Here is a 25,702-nt window from a genome sequence, read left to right on the forward strand (position 1 = left end):
TTATTTATTAGACTGTTTTACGCATTTTTATGTTAATATTATTCGTTTTAAAATATCGATTACAATACAAATCGTTGTTCGAGCGAAGTCACCGCCGCGCCGATCGAATGTAAAATCAGTCTCGCATTTCGTTACCTATTGTCTGCTATTGTACTCTAATGTATTAAAGTATTATTTATTCTGACTTTATAAATAAGTTAATGATTATGTTATTACGCCTATAATTTATTGGATATTGAATTTTTTAAAGTAATATATCTTGTATTTTTTTGTTAGACTTAAACCAACAAAATATGAAATGTGTCAATCACTATTGCAAATGAAAATTATTGGTTGAATGCCTATTTGATATGAAATAAAAATTGTAATTATTTAGTTCTTTCCTCTGGAGAGCAGAAGCAAGGACTTTCTGCACTGAAAATACCTTCGTAAAATAGTTTTTACGCGATAAAAAATTGCATATTTCCTTCTTTACGGTTCAAGCTTACTCCATAAATTTCTTCAAAATCGGTAGCTATGAAATATGGATTGTTTTTCGTTTCCTTGAATATCGTCGAAATTTTAAAATCCCATAAATAGGCAGCAATTATTTTATTTATTTTCATCACATATCATAATTGCGAGCACATCTTACACATTTCAATAATGTGCTATATTAATTTTTGTTTGTAATCGAAAGTTCCACATCCAATTTATTGTACCAACATGGAAATCTAAAGGAACACTTAACGGTTTATCGTTTTAAATTCAAATATAAAGGCACAAGTCGTGAGCACACTCGTGATTGGTAGGTGTGACGTTTAACGCGCCGATATTTCGCGCGATTGTTTCCTCAGTCGATGCTCGTTGCCTATTGGCTTACACTAGCTATCCGGCTTCGGCCGATTTGTACACGTGATCTGGCCTCCACCACTGTTCATTGCTCATGACTTATGCCGGTACTATGCGCTGCCACTAAACAAATGAGCGTTTAGGTAAACAAACAGCTATTACAACTATGTCTCATTTATCAAAACAAATAATCTTTTAGATGAAAATGTTCAGACTATACAAAGTTAGTACAAACAAAGGCGGAGTTAAACTAGTTTCGTAGAACTGCGGTGTTCATGTATGTCGCAGTACAACTTAGTTTAATAAAATCCGGCGTTTATTGCTTATATTGTTTCTTGTTAAATACGTAATTTACCAAGTTTATTTGAGGAGGTTAAAATATTTGTTGATTATTTGCGATCAATAATAGGTAAGTGTAATATTAAACACAAATTAATACGAGCGTGAATTTAATTCTGAAAATAGGGGCCAACAATTGACGTATATTCTATAGACACGAACGTCCTATAACACCTACTCTTTATAAAAAGTTAGCTCTCTTCAGGAATTATGGCGTACTACAAACAATTTAAAACTCCACTACTACTTTGAACTATTCGTAACTGCGCAGAAGTTAGACTCCGCAAAAAACTAGAAAAATGTTTCCGCTGTGAAACTATCGAAAATATTAAACATTATTTTAAAATATAGGTTTTTATGGTATAAAATTTGTTAACATACTCCACAAAAGTTTGAAAAATGTGGTTCACTATAATAGCTGTGTTTGTGCCTATCCCCTAAGAAGTGAAGGATTATAATTGGTCTATATAATACAAATAAAACACATCCGTTGCTCCAAAAATATTTTTTTATTTCAACACATGAAAAAATTGCCAAGACAGGCGATGACATTTAAAATGTGGAATAGGAGCAATTTCTATTCCAAAGCAACAATTCATACAACAGCGGCAAAATTGAGTTTAACTTAAAATTACGAAAGTCACAGGAATTACATCTCAATCCACTTATCAACCTAGAGCATTGATGGAATAAAATTAGCTATAATTTAGGTATTCCTTTAAAATGAATAAATTATGACCACATTAAAGCCAAAATATAAAAGAAAGATTAAATTGTTACAAAATATGTCCGTACTGTATTACCCATCAATAAAAAAGAAACACACACACACCAAATAGGTAAGTAAGTGCAGTCGAAATTATTTATACATATTTCTGATTGATTACAGCCTAGCCATGAAAAAAACCTCGCCACGTTGTGGTAAAATATGGAACTAATTTCTTGTTTCAATTCTTGTACTAACAGCGTTAACTTATAAACGAAAGAGCAAAAGCGACGCCCCCAAGCAGGTTTCTTATTTTCCTGGTCAGACTGTATTTATTTTATAAAAACAAAAGCAAATTGGCCACATCCACTATTTACCGTGGAGAGAACCATCAAAAGAACTATTAAATTCACACAAGTATAATTATGAATATTCAATAGACCCATGCAAATTTTTATGTTATTATGTTCGTTTAGTGTATGGGAGATAACCGTCGTTAAACCTAGTTATAAAACTAACCGAGTTACGGCTCAGAATATTTTAACCCATCCGCCCTTTTAGTGCCGGCTTTTAAATAAAGCCAAAACTCATGGCGTAATGCGAGATTATTATTTCTTCTTTATTCAAGTCTGATAATCGCTTAAATTAAACAATAATTGCATTGAAATTTCGGAAGCTACAACTTTTGCTAATTATGTTTTTTTAAGAACAATTCAACTGGGCAGGTATATCTTCATAATATTTTCAACCAACACCAAACATAAATAAACCTATAAACAGTTTCGACTGTATTTATATCGTAACTTAATGATAAGCAGCGGCAGTGGCGGCCGCAACACTGGCATTAGTGATGGGCGGCTGAGGCAACAGCAGATCGGCCAGTCTGCCGGCTTCCCGCAGCCCGGACAAAAACGCCCCGTGCACAGTCGCCGGGTAGTTACGCATGGTGTGCTCGCCTGTACAAATGAAAAAACTTTGCCTCAGCCCGGGATTACACTCTCAAGACACAGTTCCAAGGACCCAGATACTGGCGAGGTAATGAAAAAGTTAGGTTTCCCTATCAACACATATAAATGTTAGTTTGACGTTAATAACAGCGAATGAGTTTTTGGGTATACGGTACAGAGGAACTTATATTGTGTTTCTTAATCCGTTTCCATACTGGAAGTTAGGAAATGTGTGTTTGCTTGTTGACAATATCAAAACTAATTTCATTATTAGACAAGAAAGTACATACTTTGCTTTAAACCATTTTTCAGTAGTGTTATACAAAACAAATATAATATTAATTGTTATACTCTGGGGTTTAGGTGGATTCTTTTAAAGTATTAACCATGAGAAAAAATTTACGTAAAAAATACACCCCGTAGATATTATTCTTACAGCGTGTGTAGGTAAATTAAACCATATTAACATCTCTATCTTAAACGGGGTAAAGGTTAGCAAGTAAACTTTCGGAAGTTGTCTTCCGCAAGCCATTTTTACCGTGTAAACAATCATGCCAAACTAACTTTGCAAAATATTGAAGCTTGCATGAATGGCGTCGGATCGCACTTATGTAGAATTATTGAAATATTGCCGCTAATATAGATGTGTCTGGAAGTCCTTGCGCTATATATTGCTGCAAGAACTTGCTAGACTATACTTAGCATTGAAGAAAAATCAGACTTACCAGCAAAGAACAGTTTATTCTCACCAGCCGCGCCGGGCACCGGTGCAGCGAGCAGGTCGTAGTCGGTACCCGACGAGCCGACCGCCACGAAACTGTACGAGCCGCGGGCGTAAGGATCAGCACGCCATCTAGCACAAAAATGACGAACTACAGTTTTAAAGTATTTTAAGGCGCAGCATCGACTAGAGTAGAATTTATACAAGCTAAATAAAATTCTATTTGTTTTATATGCGGGGTAATTCAGGTCAGCACGCTGAGGATCGTTCCTAATGGACATAATTTCATAGTAAAACTATAGTAGATGAATTGATGACACCCGGATTTGATTCGACTCGGTGAACTTAGTAGACGCTGGGCATAACCTTCAACACAGCTTTCAAAAACATAGAATTCAAACACAGAACCAAGTACAGTAGAAACATCGTCTTAATGACATCTGTTGTAATAACTAGTGAAATCCCGGCAAAAACAAGTATATAGAAAAGGATATAATTTATAACGACTAGCAATATAGCATCCAGATAACGTGGTCCCTTCAAAGTCGTTATACCCTGTGTCCACTGTATTTTTAACATCCAGAATACCACCCACCTGGTGACCACGCATTCTTTAGGCTGTGGAACGGCAGCGTGTCCGAAGATACTCTTCAGCACGGCGATGCATCTTCCGACGATGACGTCATCAGTAACGTTTTCCATCACTGCGGCCGCTTCTCCCGCCACCAGCGCCAACAGTACCGGAGCACTATACAGATTCCAGAATAGGAAGAGTTCACCTGTGAAAATGGGTATATTTTTAGTCTTCTGTACATACCCACTGAGTGCTGACAAATATTCACACACGCACAAAACCTAACAGCTTCTGCTTCGGCTTTCGACGCAGAAGCCGAAAATATAAAAGCAACATATGAGACATTTCTATCATTTACAATTGGGTTTTTTGTTATTACCAAAATCAACTTTGAGAATATCTTTTGGAGCAACAATGCAGAATCTTGCGTATAACAACAAATGTTTACATATCATCAATCGTATAATTTAAAATCGTAGAAAAAACACATAAAACAGAAATCCGGCGGCCATAAAACGATCGCGATGGTCATGTTCTCACATAACTCTTGCGTCTGACGTTAAGATACATGCACATCAGATATCCACCAGTCTTTAACAGACACGAAAACTTTAAATTGGCCACGATTAAAAAAAATCACAAGGCCCGAGTACATTGTTCCGGCATTCCCAGAACAAACGTGGGGGCCTTAATGAAGGTGGCTGAGCACAATGAGGTAAGTAGGTGAAGTAAAGCAGAACGCTTTAAACCGGCCAGCCAAGACAGTCATTTGTACGGTGATCCGTAATCATCGAAAATTAAAACTGTAGATTATTAATTTTGAACAAATTGAAAATGTATGGCTTTCCTACATATTATGGTTGTAATAATTATGTTTACTTATACTATAAGGACCATGATCCCTAATTATTTATAATACTAATACCAAGTTTTAATATATTCATAAACATTTGTGCGATTGCAATGTGTCACATTTACAATTTTACGACTGAAATTAGATACCGAGGAAAACTTAGAAATACCGACAACAAAAACCATAAAATCACATATTGGAACGTAATCCTTATCTCTAGAAAATCTAGAACGACTTCCACGGCACATTATTCAGAAACAAGACGTAAAAATCCACGTAATATATTCGGAACAACCTAATTTAGTTCGTGTAGAAAATCGCCTCGAATAGAATTTATCGATACAGATATTATCTAACGTGTGAACATACATGGAGGAGCGTATTTTTTACCCTTCAGGGTAAGTCTCCAACATGTCTTGGCCTGTGCCGTGATTTATCGCCGCGATGGCTCCCTCAAGTTACCCAGTGGCGTTAAATTATTCAGCTTTTAATTTGTTATCGTTGCCACCGGTGTTTCTACGTTTTGGGCTGTATTTACAACGGGAAATAATTTACTAACACCGCGTGAGGCGAGTGTTAAAATTGTGTTGTTAATTCGCGTTTATACTATTGCTCGAACGCGTTAACGTTTATGCTACAGAGGGATTCGTAGTACGCTTTTCATTTTATGTTCAGTTAATCAACGGTATGTGAAATATAAACTATATTTGCAGGAAAATAAAACAAGCACAACGTGAATTGTTTAGTTGTGATATTACCACTGCTTAAATAAGCTGTTTATGTTTATATGACATAGGGAAGTAAACCGTCAATACGTCACTTGTTACATAAATCACTGGCTTCCAGTATAGACTAGCCATACTAAAATATACTTGTATTGCACCTTAATGATCTTCCAGGAAAGGGAAAAGTAACAGAGAAGAAACTGAGGGGCTGGCGGGTTTACCGTCCATTTGCAACTCACAACATTTTAGTTAAATGTAAAACGTATTAATACGCAATTAAAATTACTGCAACGAAATTTCATTAAAATATAATTCAGGCATCCATTTAGTAACTCACTAATTAGTGGTCTGCATTGATGAGGAAATTATTTAGCGGCTTTATCTGATTACGGATATATAAGTTTCGTACGATAAGTAATTATGTTTCGTTTATTTATCACATTTCATGAATAAATAATAATATCAGCCCTGTATTATATACTATCCCACTGCTGGGCACGGGCCTCCTCTACTACTGAGAGGTATAATGCCTTAGTCCACTACGCTAGCCTAGTGCGGATTGGTAGATTACACACACCGTCAAAATTCCTATAGAGAACTTCTCAGGTATGCTGGTTTCCTCACAATCCTTCAGAGTTTTAAGAAAGCGATAATTCACAAATAATACACACATAATTTTAGGAAAGTCAGAGGCGTGTGTCCTTCGGATTTGAACCAGCGGACATTCGTTTCGGCAGTCCATTCCACACCCTACTAGGCTATTGCTGCTTAACATCACACATAATAATCACAAATATTATTAACAATATCATGACTCTGATTGTCGGAAAGGCACAAACTGTAATCAAAGTGGTGGAGCCAGGCTGTATATTTGTCGATGGCTCGATTGAGCACGTACTATTTGACAAAACAATTTTAGGATATAAGGAGATCCTTTTGTCGTCTCATCTGACTGACTGCCCTAGTGGTGAAGTTGTATTGCGTGCGCGGTATGACACGGCACTAAGGTATCGGCTTCGAAGCCCCGGTCGGGCAAAGTGATATGAGACAGCCTGAAAACTGGAAGTTGTACTCGATTTAGTACAGACTAGCCCCTTATTACATCACGGCACGAAATACACATGGTGAGAAGTGAGAATCCTGGTTGCACGTCTGTTACTGGTGGTAGGTCTCTCATATGTGAGAGTCCGCCTGGGTAGGTACCACCGCAATGTCTATTTCTACCGCCAAGAAGCAGTGTTTAGTCACTGTTGTGTTCCGGTTTCAAGGACACTGTAGCCAGTGTAACTACTTGAAATAACAGGGCTTAACACCTCATGTTTCAGGATAGAGAGCGCAGTGGAATACCAAACAATACTTCGTAATTCGAGCTGTTGGATGGTGTTTCTATTGTTTATGGGCGGTTGTATCGCTTACCATCCGGCGAATGGTAAGCTTGTCTCGTCATTCAAAGCAATAAATAAATAAGAATAAAAGAACAGACCTCTGCTAGCCGTGGTAGTTCCGACGTGTCCGAACAGATTGGCGCTCGGATCCCAGAAGGTGCGTTCGAAGCAGAGCACCACTTTGTTAAGATTGCCGTAGCCCAGTCGCTTGATTGCTGCCACCTACATTTTAACATAAAATTATTAAAATCGAGTCATCAACCAAATGTATAAAAAATTATACACGTATTGCGTCGGTATACCTTGAGGTACTGAATACAGCAAACATTGAAAATGTCCTAATAAATTAAGTTCTTTCTTGAAGATACATGAATAAATTTTCATAAAACATCATTTTAAATAAATACATTTAGAAATACTAAATAAAATAAAAAATACATACCTTCCAATCTGGCAGCGGCGGATCGAACTTAACATAGTTTTGCTGATTCTGTCCATTATTGGCGACGGCCACCTTAAGCACTCCCAGGGGGAGCGTACACAGGACGACATCACCTGCAAAGAGGGCACAATCTTTTAAAACATCCACAAATTGACATTGACATTCATTGATAGAATTGGCAACCTACAAGACGGGAATCCCCCAAGGACTCCACGCCCGTACACTGTCGTTGATAATTTGCATCTCTTCGCCCCCTTTCACTGGGCGTTTTGCCAAATAAATTATTTGTACTAAACTTTGAAATCTTTATTTACATTCACTACGAAAAACAAATTGGTTTTCCATTAAAACTATCAAAATGAGCGTAAATATTTGCATTAGATTACTTAGAAAAACTGATTGAAAGAATTTTAAAATTCCAATGAAAACATGTCTATTAAATTCATTTAAAAATATTTGTATTAAATGCTGTGGACAGGGTTTAATTTAAATCAATCAAGTAAAATAAATCGCTAAATAAAATCGTTTTACATTGCAATATTTTAAAACTAGCTTTTGCTCACGGTTCCGCCCCTTATTGTAAAGATTTTTTCGGGATAAAAGTCTCGCTTTATATATATTTTCCCGGGATAAAATGGAGCCTATGATTTAAATTAGACCTCTAGCAACACAATGCTGAAAAGTGTATTCCATTCCATGCAGCAGTTTTTACATGAGGTTGAGGTTGAGGTTTTTGTTAGTACAAATATATTAACAAAAATTCTAAAAACTGTTGTTTGGGCTTCTGTTGCTCTAATAAACAATCTTAGGTTTTCTTCAACATCTATAATGTACAGACATTAGTGTATTACAATTTTATTATATTTTTAGATAAATCTGTCAGTATTACTTTCTAAAAAATAAACAACATTATTAAATGTCGATTTATTCATAGCTGTCCATTTTGATCATCACCATACATTCAAAATTATAACTTATTACACAAAATTCTCTATGAAATCTGCGTCTATATTTCTTTGCTGATTTTTATATCTATCTTCAAATATTCATAGCAAAACATAATGGACGTAGGGCGAACCTCTTAGACTTCACTATCGCAATTCAATTGTACAGTCAGCAACAGAAGTCGTTGAACATAATTTGTTTCCAATATTTCCTAATCATTATCATTCACCATAAGATGCTGATTAATTTAAATACAAAACAACTTGTCATAATTGAACTACAAAAGTAGCTGAACGCTGTCAAACCATTCACTGCTAAACATTACTAGCGACAATTATTTATGATTTGTAATAAATACAAATGTGGCTGAAATTAGCAAATTCTTTGTTTTATATACCAGCTTTTTTTTCAACAGTCCAGAATTTCAATTAAATTGTTATTTTATAACATACTAGCTTTGGCTCGCTACTCCACCTGCGTGAAAAAGTTTTTCAAGGATTAAAGTCTTGCTTTATATTTACCCGGGATAGAAAGTAGAGTATAGCGCTTAAGAGTAATGTAGCTTCCTATTAGTGAAATATTTTCAAAATCGGTTAAGCAGTTCCTGAGTTTAGCGCATTCAAACAAACAAACCCTTCAGGTTTATATAATAGTATATATTGAAGTTAATAACCAGAATTATAAATTTTTAAGTATGGACAAAATATCATAATACTTTAGTAAGTAATATTATAACATTAATAGGAATAGGTTAGTTACATTTCAAACATCCTATTTTATAGAGAACTGGCCGGTTTAAGGAACAAATGTGTAAATTCAAAATTATTCTGGCAGGAGATTCTCTTCGAAGGATTCAACGTAAACGTCAGTTTCTTTTTCATATTTTTTTAGCCAATCCTTTACTTTGGTATCCATATTGAAATGATAACCTTAATCTGTACTCTTCTTTGATAAGTGATTTATGATCCGTTTCAATGTTCAGGTGTTTTGTAAATTAGTATCTGTTGATCGACTTTTGTTGCTGATCGTACTACTACCCGGGGGACTAACAAGCACAACGCTGCGCGACTCGGCATGACGTATGGCATTATACGTAACCATGGCAACGATAATTGAATCCCATTAAAACCGATAAATTATACATTTAATAAAATAATTATGGATGCAGCATGATGGATAGTTGTATATTAATTTATTCATATGGTTGGCACTTATCTCGTTGACATGTTAGGTCTGTGGCAATATAAATGCTCTTTGATCTCTTTTGACCTTCTTCGACATATAAATTAAAACTATATTCTAATTTAAAATGCAATACTTTTTAACGATTAAAACACAATTGGTAATAAAGTTGATGATTCTCCTAACCAAGACATTTGAATCACAAGACAATTTTCGAAATGATCACATATTAAACGAACACACCTATTACGGTAGACGTTCAGAAATAAATTAATCCGCAACCATGACAATACAATAATTAACTATATGCCCAAATTCATTAAACAGGTCGAAGGCAAAACACGTGCTATCAACGCTTCGGCGAGGAGGTAAACGAAATGGAAACATTGTGACGCAGGCAACGCCTCTCAAACGTCTAACTACCTCATCCAGAATAGACTCCGCCTGTATGCAAATGTGGCGGAAGAGCCTCAGGCCATATGGCAAGAGGGGCCGGTCGGGGGCGGCGGGGAGGGGAGACGGGCCAAACGCGACGCACCAGACCGCCGGGTCAACACGGCCCCGACCGTATTTTTGCGCCTCGTCAAAGTAAAATTAACGCGTTAGAATTGCAAATCATTCGACGACAAAGAAATGACAAGAAGCCCGATGGCGTTGTGGATTTTTCTCATAACGCCCATTATGCTTGCTTTGTTTCGGTTATATTATTTTTCGTGGCGTGTCTTCGCAAATTCCACTTCCTTAATATTGGGGCCACATGAATTTGATTTTTCCATTTGGAACGGAAAATGCGAGCGGTAAAGCAATATGGGTGTGCGCCGACGGCTAAAATCGATGCTGTTTTTATCAACTGTTCTGCAATGTTGCGTTGTTCATTTTATGAGTGGATTTACGGTGCTTGTTTTAAATTAAATAAGCTTTCCGATGGGTGAGTCGTGCCTTGACGATGAATATTTTTACGGGTGAGATTGTTATGGGACCGAATACTTTGGTATCTATACACTTTTCATCATCTATAGTAATTTTTAGGTAAGTATCTAAGTACTGTGGGATGACAAGTGCGAATACAGGTCATATATTTATTAAAATATTTTCTTTGTTTAGATTCCCTTTTTGCATACCTTGAACCTTTTTGCATACCTTGAACAGAGTATAAATACGTGAAGATTGTAGGTAGATTGTTTTAGAAATCGCGAATTAAACACCTTTACTTTGTATAAGTATAATATCTTTTTTTTGTATAACAACCAAACTTTTAATAATAACGGTTACTACGTATTGAGGTATTATAAATATCTATAAATTGTCAGTATATCTTACTACGTACAGATATAACTAAGCATAAGTACCTTTCAAATCACCTACATAACTACAGTGAACTTAATACCCACACACATAACATCATGCATTTATCCGCGAAGGAGTATGCAGAAGCGCAACCAGGGCACTCACTTTTCGCCAAGTGTGTTTCGTCCAATGATGTGATAGGGGGCGGGCCTGTCGTGATATTGGGCACAAATTCCGGTCCGGGCTGATACTGAGTAGAAAGTCCCAAATATCACTTTGCCCAACCCGGAATTCAAACCCAGGACCTCAGAGCGCTGTCGTAACTTAATACCAACCTTTGAAAAGTTGCGGTGTATTCGGCGTGCGTGAATTGACTGCCTTCACTTGAACCCCGGTTGGGCCATAAGCAATCTCGGAGACCGCAGTGCCGAGCCTTATGTCCAAGCCTTCAGAGAGCGCCACCGGCACGCAAGAGTATCCGTTGCGAACTGTAACAAACACATTATTATGAGGATTTAATATGCTATGAGGATATATACATATGATTATATAATATATATACATCTATTTAATTTCTCCATTTTGCCAGCCCGAGCTGGCTGCTTTGTTTACTTTGTACTCCTTCATTTATTTTATATCCAATATAATATGTCTGTAATTATATAAGCGACTTAATTGGAGTAATAATTAAATATTCTCATGACTTATCATAAGCGCAACTATGTTCACCTACATGATAAATAAAGCATTTTATTTTATTTTATATTTATTTATAGTGATTATACGAGTTTCGCAAAATGCACGTAGAAGTTTGCATTCGTAGGTGGTAAATTTCTCGTACGCGAAAAACGTTTCGTTTGACTGAACGGCTGATCACTACAACGACCCAAGGTGGCGCGCGCAGTGCAATGCAATACTTTATGCAAAGGCTGAATTTTTAAACAATGCACCATCTTCACAACAAAGGTTAGTATTTTTAAATTTTTCAATGAAAAATAAAGTCAACCATATTACCCTTTTATTTCTATTCCTACTCTATTAATACTCATCCCCACATCTACAAGAAACGTATCACAGAACGTATGTGCAGATATCACCGCGCTGCACTCTGTGTCGCACGTGTAACATTGTATCTAAAGTAAGTGATAAAAGCGCACAGCGCACAGCCGCGTCCACAATGCAGTTTTCAATTAGGCTGATAGCGGCGCGCCGGCGGTCTATTGTGTTTTAATAACTTTAAGTGGATTTCTTACTCCATTATGTTAGTTCGGGCGTAGATGTACGATTAGCGTAGAAGTGGCAACGTAAATAATCTCAAATGCAGGTCGAGGTAACGTCATTATAAACTTGACGGTTTGTGTCGTTGTATACATAAAATCATCGAATTTATAATATATATAAGGTTGACTGGAACAGAATGCCCATGGCTTTAACTCCGCCTATATACCATGTGTAGAAAGTGTAAATAAATAAATAAGCGTAACATATTATTTTTAACTTAATAAAGCGACAGATATGGTAGTTTGATATAACAAGGCTTAATGTTTTAAAAAATCTCTAGATTACAGACTCCGGGCTAGACAAATTCCAGACTCCAGGCTGATACTGAATAGAAAAACCCAATATTTCTTTGCGCGAGCCGGGGATCTAGCCCGAGACCTGCGAAATGTAATCAATTATTATCTACGTGTATCAATAATTACACAGGTCATTGCTATTAAGCCGAGTATATAATTTTGAGTATAAACCATTTATTAGTTTCAGTCGCCTCAGATCACATTTAAACTTAATCCATTAGCAATAAATAATGAAAATAAAACTAAAATATTTTCAATGCTGTAAACCGAATTGATAAAGTATTATTTACGTTGAAAAGTTTTAAATTCACCACAATTTATAAGATCACTCGTTCTCAAAAACATTTGTATATTGTTCAAACAATATCAATTGCCCAATCACTTGAACCCCAAACTCAATAAAAGATACTTGAACGTAAAATGTTATTTGAGCACATAATATTATATTACAATTAGCAAGCAATTTACTAACGAATTTCTAACAAACTTTAGCTATAACTACAAACACATTATATGTAGTTAAAACGTTGGCAGCAAGTTTCGAGCGAAACGACATAAAAAAACCATTTGGCATCTACGCCAATTCTAATATCATCAACGATCTACGTAGGTTTCGGCATCGTGCACACTACAGGCTACTTCCAGTGTTGTGCACTTGCAACAGTGTACACCATTTAACGATATTAACCGGGGCCGTTGTCACAGTTTGCGAACAAACCGTCCAAACTAAAGTACCGTAAAAGCGTACCACAAAATGCGTGCCACAGAGAGTAGAGACGAACTAAGCTCACCATTGTGAACTCACGGCCGGATTAGATGTTAATTTCGTTCAGATTAAACGAATTAAGTGCATGCAAGAGCGGTATTATGGCATTATTTTAATGTAGTTTGAACATGAACACTTCACAAACAGTGATTTCACAAATAAGCAAGACCATAGAGTCGGTAATAAAATTTCGTTCAAACAGATATTGCATTATTGGACAAGTTGCTAATGGAGCTGCAATTGTAGTAGTTTGTGAAATTGGGCATTGGTTAGATTTTAAACTCGTGATGTCCATCCAAGTCAAAACAAGTTTTGGATGCAGTTGGTTTTATGGGAATCTGGAACGAATTAAGAGAAACCTAACTTATAACTACAATAACGTATATTAAAATACACATATAATATACACTTTCCTGATTCTTGTTTTAAGTTTGGATTAAGTCTTATAACGACAAGATTGATGACATGTCACTTTTACGTACATAATGAATGTTTAAAACAATAACAAAGTACAGTAAAACATCACAAGATAAATCAACACTATTGAATGAATCCCTCCTAGCCGAATTTCGGCCACGGCGGCCAATCTCAACGAGATCAGCCAGGTACGCAGGAGATATTATAGTGCACAAGTGTGTGCGCAATACACGGGTGCACTCTCTGTTCCTTCACTCTCATAGTTCGGTGAGACGGCAATCCGACATGACCGGAGAGAGATCAGGCGCAGGACCAACGGCTTTACGTGTTTTCCGAGGCACGGGGGTATCACACCGCCAACTTCCTGACTCCGAGCTGCGACTGAGTAATTTTTAAGATGGAAAAACCCAGTCACAATTATTTTAGCCCGACCCGGGATTCGAACCCAGGACCTCAGCGCGGCAGTCGTACTTGTACCGTGTACACTTACAACTACGCCACCGAGGCAGTCAAAACAACACTATTATAGATACGTTGGTACTTTACCATTCTTATTAGTTCATCGAAGATTAAAGTATTTCAACGCGGTCAAAAGAGGGTACTAACACTAAACGTCACAACCGACGATCCCTATTGGTCAAAACACAAAAAAGTCGACCGCAGCGCCCCCATTTATCTGTCGCCCACATTCATTATGATCCTTGTCAGTCTGTGCCTCCGATGTTCGAAAGGTACATTTAAAGTACCAACAAAAAATGTTTCAATAACATTGTTAGCGGCCAACTGGACTAACCGCCTCCCATTACTCGGCAATTTACCTCTATACATATTGGTTAACTTAACCAGTCTCGGAAAGAAACCTATCAATACAACAATTTTCGTATACGCTATCGCTGCACATTAAACGGTAATCAATTATTTATAAATAAAGTTTAATGCCGTTCATATTATGAAGTAAAAAGTTAATTTGTTCGGTTGTTACATAAATTTATTAATCTCGTTAAATAATTATTACTTAATGCGGATGATGCGCGTTTTTGCACTTTGCTCAGGATTTTGTCTGCGTTTTTTGTTCGCATTTTAAGTCGTTACTAACATTATTGTTAGAAGCTATCTATTCAAAATTTATAATGCATATAGCAAAAAATTAACAACATAATATTTATTTTATAAAATATGTTATGTTTAATTTCCTTGTTCTTTTTTTATAATGTGGTTATTGTTTCATTAAATTCATAACGAAAATGCTACTAACATTGTTGAGTCTGTGCATCTACTCCTAACCTACACATCATTTTAATTGGCAACCATACAACATTATTATAAAGATAATTATTAAATAAGAAGAATTTTGTTCTCAGAGTTCTCTTTTAAAATTCTCAAAAACACCTAAAATGTATATTTTAAAGTAATTATTTGTAAATAATTTGCATATTCCCGTCCGCAACTTCTGCGCCGTAAATGTGTGGAACAAATGCTCAAGGACGTTTGCTTGGGGAAGAGCCTTAATCATGTAATGAGAAGGTTGATGTGCGGTTTTAAAATTAAATAATTAATTTGTGTAAATATTACATTATACATTAACCGTTTCTACAATTTTGGAAATAATTGCAAGATTAAGCTGTTAGGAATATTAACGTTTTGCACTATACATTACGAACTGAGAATTGAATTGAAACAGTTTCAACGGCATTGTTTTAATCCACAGAGCCACAGAGTCCATCATAAATATACCCGAGTAAATGCCTTCGACCTTATTCATCTCCAGTCCGCCTATACATTTAATTTTACCGCCGCAGTGTCGTTACTTGCAAAATAATATAATTGCGAGCAGTAGTCCGGCTCGCTATTCATGCCATGGACACATGCAACCAACTTGCATTCCCGACAGTTTTAGGACCGCTTCAGCGATTCCGCTTTGTGGTGTTGTATGAAATTTTTGCTTTACGAACAAAGCTTAGTTTCCAGTTACGAGTTTGTAACTTTAAATGAACAATGAAAAATTACTTCAACAAAACTTTTTTTTAATGCTTCACCGAGCGTAAAATCTCAACATCTCTCGCTAAATTTCAACATTTAACCCCGGGGCTATCTGTAAAAGAAATATAATAAATACGGTAAAAGAAAATAAAAAATCACCTGCGCGAGAATTACGTTAAGATATTTAACTTTTTAAATTAAAACGTTTCGAGGCTTGCGTCGTGTATCGTTACAGACGCAGATAAGTTTGGTTTATGGAACATTGTCCGGTGAAATTTACGATTTTCGATATCAATTCGGGAACAGAGCTATTAACACGACGCAGTGGGAAAAATATGCGACACTCGGTCGCATTAAGAACACTAAATTAAGAGTAATTTGAATAATTTTACGTGGCGGTGAACACAAATAGCTGTAATTAAGTGTACAAACGTGTACTTGGCGAATTGTGCTAAATTGAAAACAAAGCATTTGCGGCACGCTCCTTGAACACGAGCAATGTGATCGCGCACTCTGCGCTCTAGAGAATTATTTATCGGCTCGAAACGTTTATGTAATAACAACACATTATCATATTTTGTACAAATACATGTGATAAAACATTAATGAAAAAGCCAAATGTTTGGATGTCACCGTATAATTAAACGACAAACAAAATTGCTATCAAATTAAACACAATATCAATTAAACAACAAAATTAAAATTCATGTATTGATTAATTTCATTCCACGCCACCCAAACAAAAGTGAAAACGGATAAACTGCACCGACTGATGACATGACATTCGAATGACAAATTAACAATTGAATTGACAAACAAAACAATTGAATTCGGCAAGCGCATCCGACTGCTAATTATTCAAACATTCAATAATTCACAATTAAAATTTTAATCATTCATTTTCCGATCCGCGGTGGCGTAGTTGTATTAAATTTGTGGTACGACAACACTCTGAATCCCGGGTTCAAATCCAGTGTCGGATAAAGTGATATTGAGTTTTGTTTTGCAAGCATCACAACCGTGTGAACATTTCAAAAGAATAAAAGTGTAGTTTTTAAAGTAAAAACTACACTTTTAGTTAATACTAATATATAAATATATATAAACATATATATATAATAATAATATAAACTTTAAAGTTAATATTTCAGCGCATTATAATATTTCGGCAGTCACGAACGGCGCTGTTAACCGACGGAGCTAACGCTTTAAATAAAACTGCCAAATAAAAATTTCTTTTCCGTGTATAATTTGTCCATTATTGTGACTTTATGACTGTATACAGAGTCCAAATTCAACGATTTGTCACTTAATAACATGAGGTCTGTTTTACGAGTCTTCCGTACACAGGCGACGGTGAGTAATAAATTTCCTTTTCACAAAAACGTATTAGGTCTAAAATTTTATTGTTAGACTTTATTGTCAAGTTTATCAAATGGGATTACATGGAAATACCAACAGTACGACATCGTAAAGTCGCTATACAACAGTCCGGGAGTTTTAATAGCCGCCAGTATTGTGCGTTTAAATTTATGAACATCATATTTTCTTATTGTGGTTTTAATATTAGGCCCTCGGAAATAATGTTAACTAATAGGCGGCAGTCATTATGTGGACCATTACCACGTTATATTTGTTTATAAATGAATACCAACGTAACCTTGTTAAGACATGATGCAAGAAATTAATTTTATTCGCTTTCCAAGAATGCTATTTATTTGCATTTACATAATGTTAAGGCACACAAATTTGTTTTATAGCGTAAAAGATAAGCTTTGATCTGAGTAATTTATTTTGTAAATATAAAATATTTAAGCACTGATATAAGTACTTAAAAATGTTATATTATTAAAATTTGTAATAATATTATTGCGATACTCTGGGTTCCTATTATAAATCATTCGACGTGTGAGTGCACCGCAAAAAGTAATTGTATGTGTAAAGTATAAACCTCGTAAATGCACTGAAATGTATTAAAATTTATTCATATTATTATGGAGCAAATATAAGTGCAAAATACGTCCTACGTAAAATATGACGTATAAATGAATACTGTAAATAAATCACCACCAATGTATGATGTAGTTTAAATATCTATTATTCTTTACATAATTTATGTTACTGAATTTTCTGTTTACTACGAAATGATGTATACGTTTCGACCTTTGATAACGCGGCTGATGGAAGTGAGTTAATTTTTGGATCTTAAAAAACCTCCCTGAGGTAAAAACTTAAGAGAACATATTATGTTACTCCACGTCGTTTTTTAGTCAGCAGATTATTCCGGTCGTATTCTCATCGTAGACAACTATAAAAAATCTAGTATAAGCGCAATTCTACTATTCACACACAATTACGTCTTTTATCCACGAAGGGGTGGGCAGAATAGTAATAATATTATTGTGTTGTGTGTTGACTGTCAAGGTGTAATTATCTATTGTCAGTCGATATACTATTGGACCTCACTCCACTTACCATTAGGTGCAGTGAGGTCACTTTGCCGTAGCCGTATAAAAAAGTAGTAATGTTGCAAAAACATCCTTATAAATAGTGTATAAGAAATACATAGGATTTGTATAAGCATATTAGATGTTTTTCGTGAAAAACCTTTTCCAATACAAAAGTCCCGAAATCACTGAAGCGAACCATAGCGCCCATCCGTACGACGCCAGCGTCATTTATTTAAAAAAGCAGATAAAAAAATAATCCTTCGGGAAAACATTACTAAGATAAAACATTACAACATTAGCCTATGTGTTAACCCAGAATATGGTCTATCCTAGTGCCAAATTCCATTCAAATATGTCCAGTTGCTGCATTCGAACATTCAAAAAACATTTCAAACTTTCGAATGTATAATATTAGCAAGATAAGATTTACATATAATGTATTTATATTATATGCTTTTTGTTATCGGAATATTGATGCTGTCATATATTTTCACTAAAGGCTCGATGACACGAGAACAAGGCGCTTCGGCAGCGGTTACCCGCATCATTCACATCATAACGTATTAATTAGCATTTCGCAGCACTTTGGTACTGAAACGTCAAGTCGTCCGGTCATATTTGAATTGAGATAGGATCTCGAGGGCCGGCCTCCTTTAATGTTGAAATATTGAGGATTGAGTTACGTATACAGAATGTGTATGTTAAATGTATGTATAGATACAATTATTCGGTCCCTTGTCACGTACGTTGTGCGCGTTTTGTGTTCAGTTTCTCTATTATTAGAACACTCCTTTTGATTGGATTTTCGTCATTCCAGGAAGCGGTTTATTTTGTTTTCGCTATCCTAAAGTTTATTCGTATATTATTTTTCTAGGTACTTATGTCCAGAATTAATTATAAGTTACGGAAAAGGAAAAGTGCATAAAAACAAAAATATACAACTGTTTTACGGGTATTTATGAGAAGTTGAAAGTTATGGGGATATATTGGTTAATAAAAATACTTTCCAAGAAACTATCCACACAAATAGGATAGCAGTATGCGCCTTTTATGGTGCGCGTGCGCATCGCTTCGCATAAACAGAGTCCTGAGAATTGTTCGTCAGTGTTATGATAGATTAACGTTTATGTAAAACTATATATTATTTTATGGATTTATACATTAAAATATATATAAATAAAACTTATTATAGACTTTGTAGTTATATGATATACCCTCAACGACCATACGAATACGAAGACAAACACCAAAAAATAACGAGCTACCTCTCTCGTGCACAATCAATAAATTGTCATACCACATACGGAAATAAAAATGTGGATACATTGTCACGCGTGGGCGAGATGCCAAGATATAAAAATCTAACGCGACGGTCGTAGATTGTGATGGGAATAAATCGTAAAAAAAATAATTAGTGTATATGCGTTGAGCTAATCGAGCGTTTGACGAGGGTCGGCTGAGGTCGCCGGCTGCTGGCTCCGGCGAACGAGATATACAGTAAGGTACCTTATTAGTCAACGTATTGATTCATATTTCAATCGCTAATGACGCATACTAGTCAAAAGCTTCAACGCTGGCATCAACAAAGACAAACGTCAATGATGCTTAAAAAGTTACCAGTGCCATTTTGAATCAATTTTAAATGCTTCACTATCGGTCCCGCTAGTCAGTGATCCAAAAAATCGCTCTCTGTTGAAACAGAAGCCTCGTCACTAACAATGTTCGTCAGTTTTTTATTCGTTGAAACTAAAAGTTGCCTTACTACACTGTTCATTTTCCCACATTCGACGAAGGGTAGCTACAACTTGGGTCATTATTCGGACAGACGCGCTCCAACGCCTTTTAGCCCTTTGACGTGGAAAGGCCCCATTAGCATTGAGCGGCTTGTTGATCTCGCCAGTTAATTACTGACCTCCGCTTTAACATTTAACTAGCCTGTCTACAAATTATGTTCGACCTACTATGGTCGAATTATGCATCGCCTATGAAATGTCGATGGAGAACTTTTTATATAACATGACGAAATGTTTTAGACGCGTTGTATTTATTTAATCAGCATCAACGGGGAATCCGAGTTGAAAGATATTCAAATGAAGAACCGAGGCCGATACGAGAAAAGGATGAAGCCCGAAATCAAGGCAGCGGAATCGACGAATAAAACTGTTGATTACGTACCGCGCAAAGTTACGCTCCGTCGGACGGAATTTTATTTACTTGCTCGTTCGAAAAACAAATATGATGGCTTTTAATTTATGAGCGGGTCTGTCTGGCACCCGATGTTACAATCTATATGAATGTGTTCAAATTGCCGATAACGCTTTTTTATAAATAACCTTTATTCGAAACCCGGAGGACTGTGTACGCGCTAATGGAGATATCGTATCTCGTGAATCAGGAATACCATTTGACATTTTTATTGAGATTGCATGTGATGCGCACGCGAGAGATAACTCGTGTCAAATGGTGAAGAAATCGCGTCTGGCCAGATTCTGCGTAGGCGCCAACATCGCTTCTCGAACCGATTGGCTTTCAACCCGATGTAATGTGGTTGCGATGTCAATGGGCATCATTGTTGTTTTACAGCATCAATTGGCTTCCAATCGGTTTTATAATTATTGCCGTCGGCGTCATGTCTATATAAAGAAACAGGGCATTAGCTTTTTTCCTTTTACATTTAAGGGGCAATTGCGAGTGGTATTTTGAAAAACGCCTCGGCTGGCAAAAGGGCAAATGCCAATAAAGCTAGTCGTAACCCAACCCACTTGTGAGTGAGCAAAGCGGCGTACTGTAATCGCTACCAAGCAAAAACTTGACTGAGGATTCCACTCCGCTGGACCCGGCTCGCGATCGACAATGTACGCAAAATAAATTGCACCAAACAAATACTACATCGTCATTAAAAACGATTACCTTTTTAAATTCTTAATAGGGGCCGTGGTATTCCTTGGTATTTTCTTTTAATGAGATTGTTTAATTGATTGCGCAGATCAATGCTGCCAACACAACGACATGAATCTTGATAATTTTAATTGTTGTAACTAAATTTAAAAAAATGGCACCAAATTCTATATCCCAGAATATTATATAATATGTTTCTTGAAATTTTTTATTTTTCAAGGCTTCTTGACAATATATGAAAGAAACATAAAAAATGTGCATTAATCGTATTAAATTAAGTGCAATGTATCATAGTCTAGCCTTATCTACATATACAATAAACAAAGCCGCCACTGTGGAACGTATCCCTTTAAAAGGTAAACTCAAAACACGGCCCCTAGTTAGTCAGACGCGTCCACTTGCATCCAACGTTGTTCTTTAGTAATTTGTTCGCAGTCACATAAGTGGCCATTTATAAGTAGATCACTCATCCGAGATCCGCCAGTGGCTGCGCACCAATGATTTCATTTAACGTGACACTACTTAAGAGATATCAGATAGTAAAAGCACCGCGGACACACATCTAGATGCCATTTACAATGTGGACGGATATCATTTAATTGGTCAGCTCACCGTCGCTAGTTTACTATATTTATCTATTTCACGCTGTTTTGTTCGTTTAGTTAATGCATCGTATTGAAAGTGATTTTTTCTATTTTTGAACGATTTTACATCTACAATGTGATGTTAGAATTTGGAACTATAAATTATTGCAAATCAAAATCTGTTTTTACATTTTTCCCTTTGTTGGCAGTAATGTGAATTGAAGTATTGAATTGTAGCACCTATTCCTACAAAGTAGTTAAAAACTGTCTATTGTTTGCAGGTATTATTATACGTATTATTTTTCTCAGTGTTGAAACTATTATGATTTTTGAATTCTCTGGAAAAAATTGCCGCCAATTCAAATCTTATCATTTATCAAAAAAGTCTACGTCGTAAAACTATTGGAATTAGACTTATCATAATTCATAGTTTGTATTCGAATGAAGCTGGTTTAAATACAAACATTTTTAACTTTAATCTGCAGTCATAGTGATTTCTTGGAGAGGAAAGCAAGTTCTAATGTAAGCATTATATATAAAATTTTATTCGAACCCCGTTCAGTAATAATGATCCCATCAAATATGAGTCACCTTTAAAAGTGACTACCATTAATATCAGATTTATTATTTCTTTATAAGGTCTATTGTGCAAGATACTTCAATACCAGTTTATAAAATGATATCTGTAGTTGAATAAAGAAATATTTAAATTTTACAATCGAACAATACTATATTGTGGATTGGGCCCTCTGCGTTGAGCTGATATCAATTATGTAAAGGCATCATTTTTTATTGGAACGGACCCAAAAGGACGGGTGGTACCACTCGATGGCAAGCGATCTCTTGCAGCCGTAAACACTCGGAATCCAAAAGGATCTTGGGTTCTTTGTAACCTCTTTTTCATCATCCATAACGTTTAATACAAATTTAGAATGCTATAGAAGTTTTATAGCAAGACATATATTAATGCAAATTAGTAATTTAATATACAAATCGTGAGAGACCGATGTCCCTTATGGAAACAATCGACAAAGAAGACCCAATTATCTTAAAATTGATAATTAGGTTACAATCCTGAGATGTTAACATTGTCATAATTATCAAGATAGAATTAAAGGCAGAGTTTAGAAAGCTATCAGAGGACACTAACGAAAGTAACAACGTCCCTTGAGTAGCAATTACTGTTTATCTAAATCGAATCATAGTATCGCAACACAATTAACACAACAGATTTTACGTTTAATAGGCTCGTCCCCTGTTTGATTATAAATTAATTAGCCATTAGTTTGAATTTCAAGGGTTGTTATAGGCGTTTGCTGCGGATGAATATTCAAGAGTGATAAAAGCTACCATCGAAATAGAGAACAGATGATTCTGATGTAAAAGTTTTGTTGATTAATAAATGTATTGTTGCGTAGAGGATATTTTTTGATTTACCTTTAATGCTACTTCACAAACAATGTTGATTTTGATTATTCGTCACACAATATCACAATCAACAAAGAAATAACTTTAAACGAGCAAGATTAGCGAAACAAACAAAAACTAAGTAAAGTTAAATAAGATCGTTATGTCGATACAAACTCGGGCAGTTTGGTTGAAAACAAAGCGATGTTCAAAATGAATATCGATTACCCAAGTAGCCTCACTATCTGGCGCCATTAACAAAAATAGACCATTTTCATAACCCATATCGTATCACGGGTAAATAAACATTTTTTTTGTAAAGTCCGCCCCCATACCCAGTCTTGACGTACAAAACGAGGACACAGGAGATGTGGGTTTAAAAAGATGCCGAAATCAGATGTGAACATCGCGCGGACGTCTCTATCGTCTGACGACCGTCGTGGGAGAACAAAAAGGCTTTCGCCTTGTAAATCAGCACGTCAGCCGCTGTCCACTCTGGCCGAGCTGAACTCCAACGGCACGCTAATCGAACATCTAAAACTTGCTTTAGCGTAATAAAGTTGTGACGACCGCCAGCTCACGGACTAGGAATGTTCGGTATTATACCGCCGGCTTTATGATTTAAAGTGATTTTCGTGTGACTCATATTGTTAAAGTAATAACTATTTTTATAGTGATTGGTGTACAAGTATAGTTAACAGGAAATATTTTGGTGATAACATTGGTTTTAATTTAGAATATGATCTGCCAACGTCATTTGATCGTTGTGACGCTGGAGGGAAAATGTATTATCCAATCATTGTAGATAAACAAAAACCTTGTACTTATATCGAATATCCAAATAAAAATATTATATTTTTTGCTTTCTCTTCCACATAGACACCGGTGATCGATCAATTAAATTATACTTTTGGTTTTATTCTGCTATAAAAACATACAACAAACGACGCAAAACCTTAGATACGTATCGACCACTTAACCCATTTTTGTTATCTATGCATATATCGGTACAATCTCGATCGTCAGCACCGGTGGCTCAAATTATTTCTAGTACTATTCAGAGGCAATGTTCGACAAAAAATAAGTCACAAGCCAGACGAACTTAATAAGGCACACGGCAGACAAAATTTACAATGACACGAAATTGTGAAATATTAACAAGATCACGGACTGGATTAACGGGAACGAAACCACGAGGGCGCAGTTAGTTGCTTTAAAAAAGTTAATTACTTCTTTTAAAGTTCATTTCCTTTTGGTTTTACTGCGGTTATATGGTATAGTCCAGCCACAAACTATGCTTTACGGCGACTGCTTGGCTACTTATCGTAAAACGCATTTAAGGGATCTTCAACCTAAGCCCTAAGGCTCAGAAGAAGTATCGAATGCTCGATAGTAACCCCTATAAACTCTGCGAATAGTGTGGTAGCCCCAGATGATAGATAGATTAAACTTTATAATTCCTTAGTCACTAGTGTTTATCTGGAAAGTCATCGATATCGATGTTATTTATAACAAAAAGTATCTAAATATAAGAGAATGAAGTAACTTTTTTTTTACATTTTAAAAACAAACAACCATGCGGTTTATTTGATGGTAAGTGATCACCACTGCCTATGAACATCTACTCGTACATTACCAGGGAGAATTAAGATGCGTTGCAGGTCTTTTAGGTGGAAATACGCTCATTTAAGAAGTACGCCGTATAAATATAATGTAATAATAATTATATCTACTTGAAAATTACATTCAATAACGTGCTACATTTCATCAAGATCTTTAGTAATGCTTTATTAATTTTTTTCATACAGCGCATTTCAATATGTAGCGTCTCAGCAAATATTTGCGGCGAGGGATAAAGGAGAGGCATACGAATAAAAGCCAACAGAGAAGACGCGATTATTACACACCCACTTTAATACGTCGGAAATAAACAAATATTTTACAAAAGTACTTTCCGCATTCGCAAAACCCCCCTTTATGAAATGAGCATTGTCTGCGCCTTTTAATGTGCCGGTATTTATCAAACACGTCTTGGTTTGAACAAGAAGTGTAAGTACATACAGATATTAACATAATGTACAATACATTCAACGTGGTATTCAAATTCTAGATTACTTAGAGTAATATGTCACTTAATCAAATTGCACATGCAGCACGCCTTTATTTCCGAAGGGGTAGGCAGAGGTGCAACCAGAGCACCCAATTTTCACCTTTTTGTTCCCATGATGTAATAGGGGGCGAGTCTATGTCTATATCGGGTACAAATTCGAGACTTCGGGCTAATATTCAGTAGCAAAAATCAAAATAACTCTGCCCGACCTGGAATTCGAACCCAGGACTTCAGGGCGGAGTCGTACAGCGCACGCAATACACCTACCACACCGAGGCACTTAATTGACCTACATATTTACAAAAAATCCTGTTATACGTATACACAACATAACAGAACATAACCTGTGTAGTAAATTCTATCTCATTGACTTCCAAAAGGAATCTTGAAACTCATGAAACCGTTTGAAGTGCGCATTTTCCATTACATTAGGTGACTAGCTAATCTTGCTAAGCACGTTTTTACTTTGCATCACACCTAACTCGATGTCGGTAAACATTTACACAGCGAACTGAAATACTCACGAAATTTGATTACGTACATTTTCGTGTAAATAAATAAATGTATAACGGAGTG

General features: G+C 35.9%; 1 protein-coding gene across 1 annotated transcript in view; it reads right to left on the minus strand.

Moving 5' to 3' along the window:
* Positions 1 to 1,660: 1,660 nt before the first annotated feature.
* The window catches only part of LOC115445640 (lysine-specific histone demethylase 1A), a 268,821-nt gene continuing 244,779 nt past the window's right edge, over positions 1,661 to 25,702 (minus strand). Inside the window, exons 11-16 of the mRNA XM_030171993.2 lie at positions 11,273 to 11,425; positions 7,524 to 7,636; positions 7,180 to 7,303; positions 4,140 to 4,323; positions 3,549 to 3,676; positions 1,661 to 2,832 (exon numbers count right to left, since the gene is read on the minus strand). Coding sequence (XP_030027853.2) covers positions 2,681 to 2,832; positions 3,549 to 3,676; positions 4,140 to 4,323; positions 7,180 to 7,303; positions 7,524 to 7,636; positions 11,273 to 11,425 — 854 coding nt within the window. The 3' untranslated portion in view covers positions 1,661 to 2,680. The remainder of the gene's footprint in view (positions 2,833 to 3,548; positions 3,677 to 4,139; positions 4,324 to 7,179; positions 7,304 to 7,523; positions 7,637 to 11,272; positions 11,426 to 25,702) is intronic.

The sequence above is a fragment of the Manduca sexta genome, chromosome 19, assembly GCF_014839805.1.
Source record: "Manduca sexta isolate Smith_Timp_Sample1 chromosome 19, JHU_Msex_v1.0, whole genome shotgun sequence".
Lineage (NCBI taxonomy): Eukaryota > Metazoa > Arthropoda > Insecta > Lepidoptera > Sphingidae > Manduca > Manduca sexta.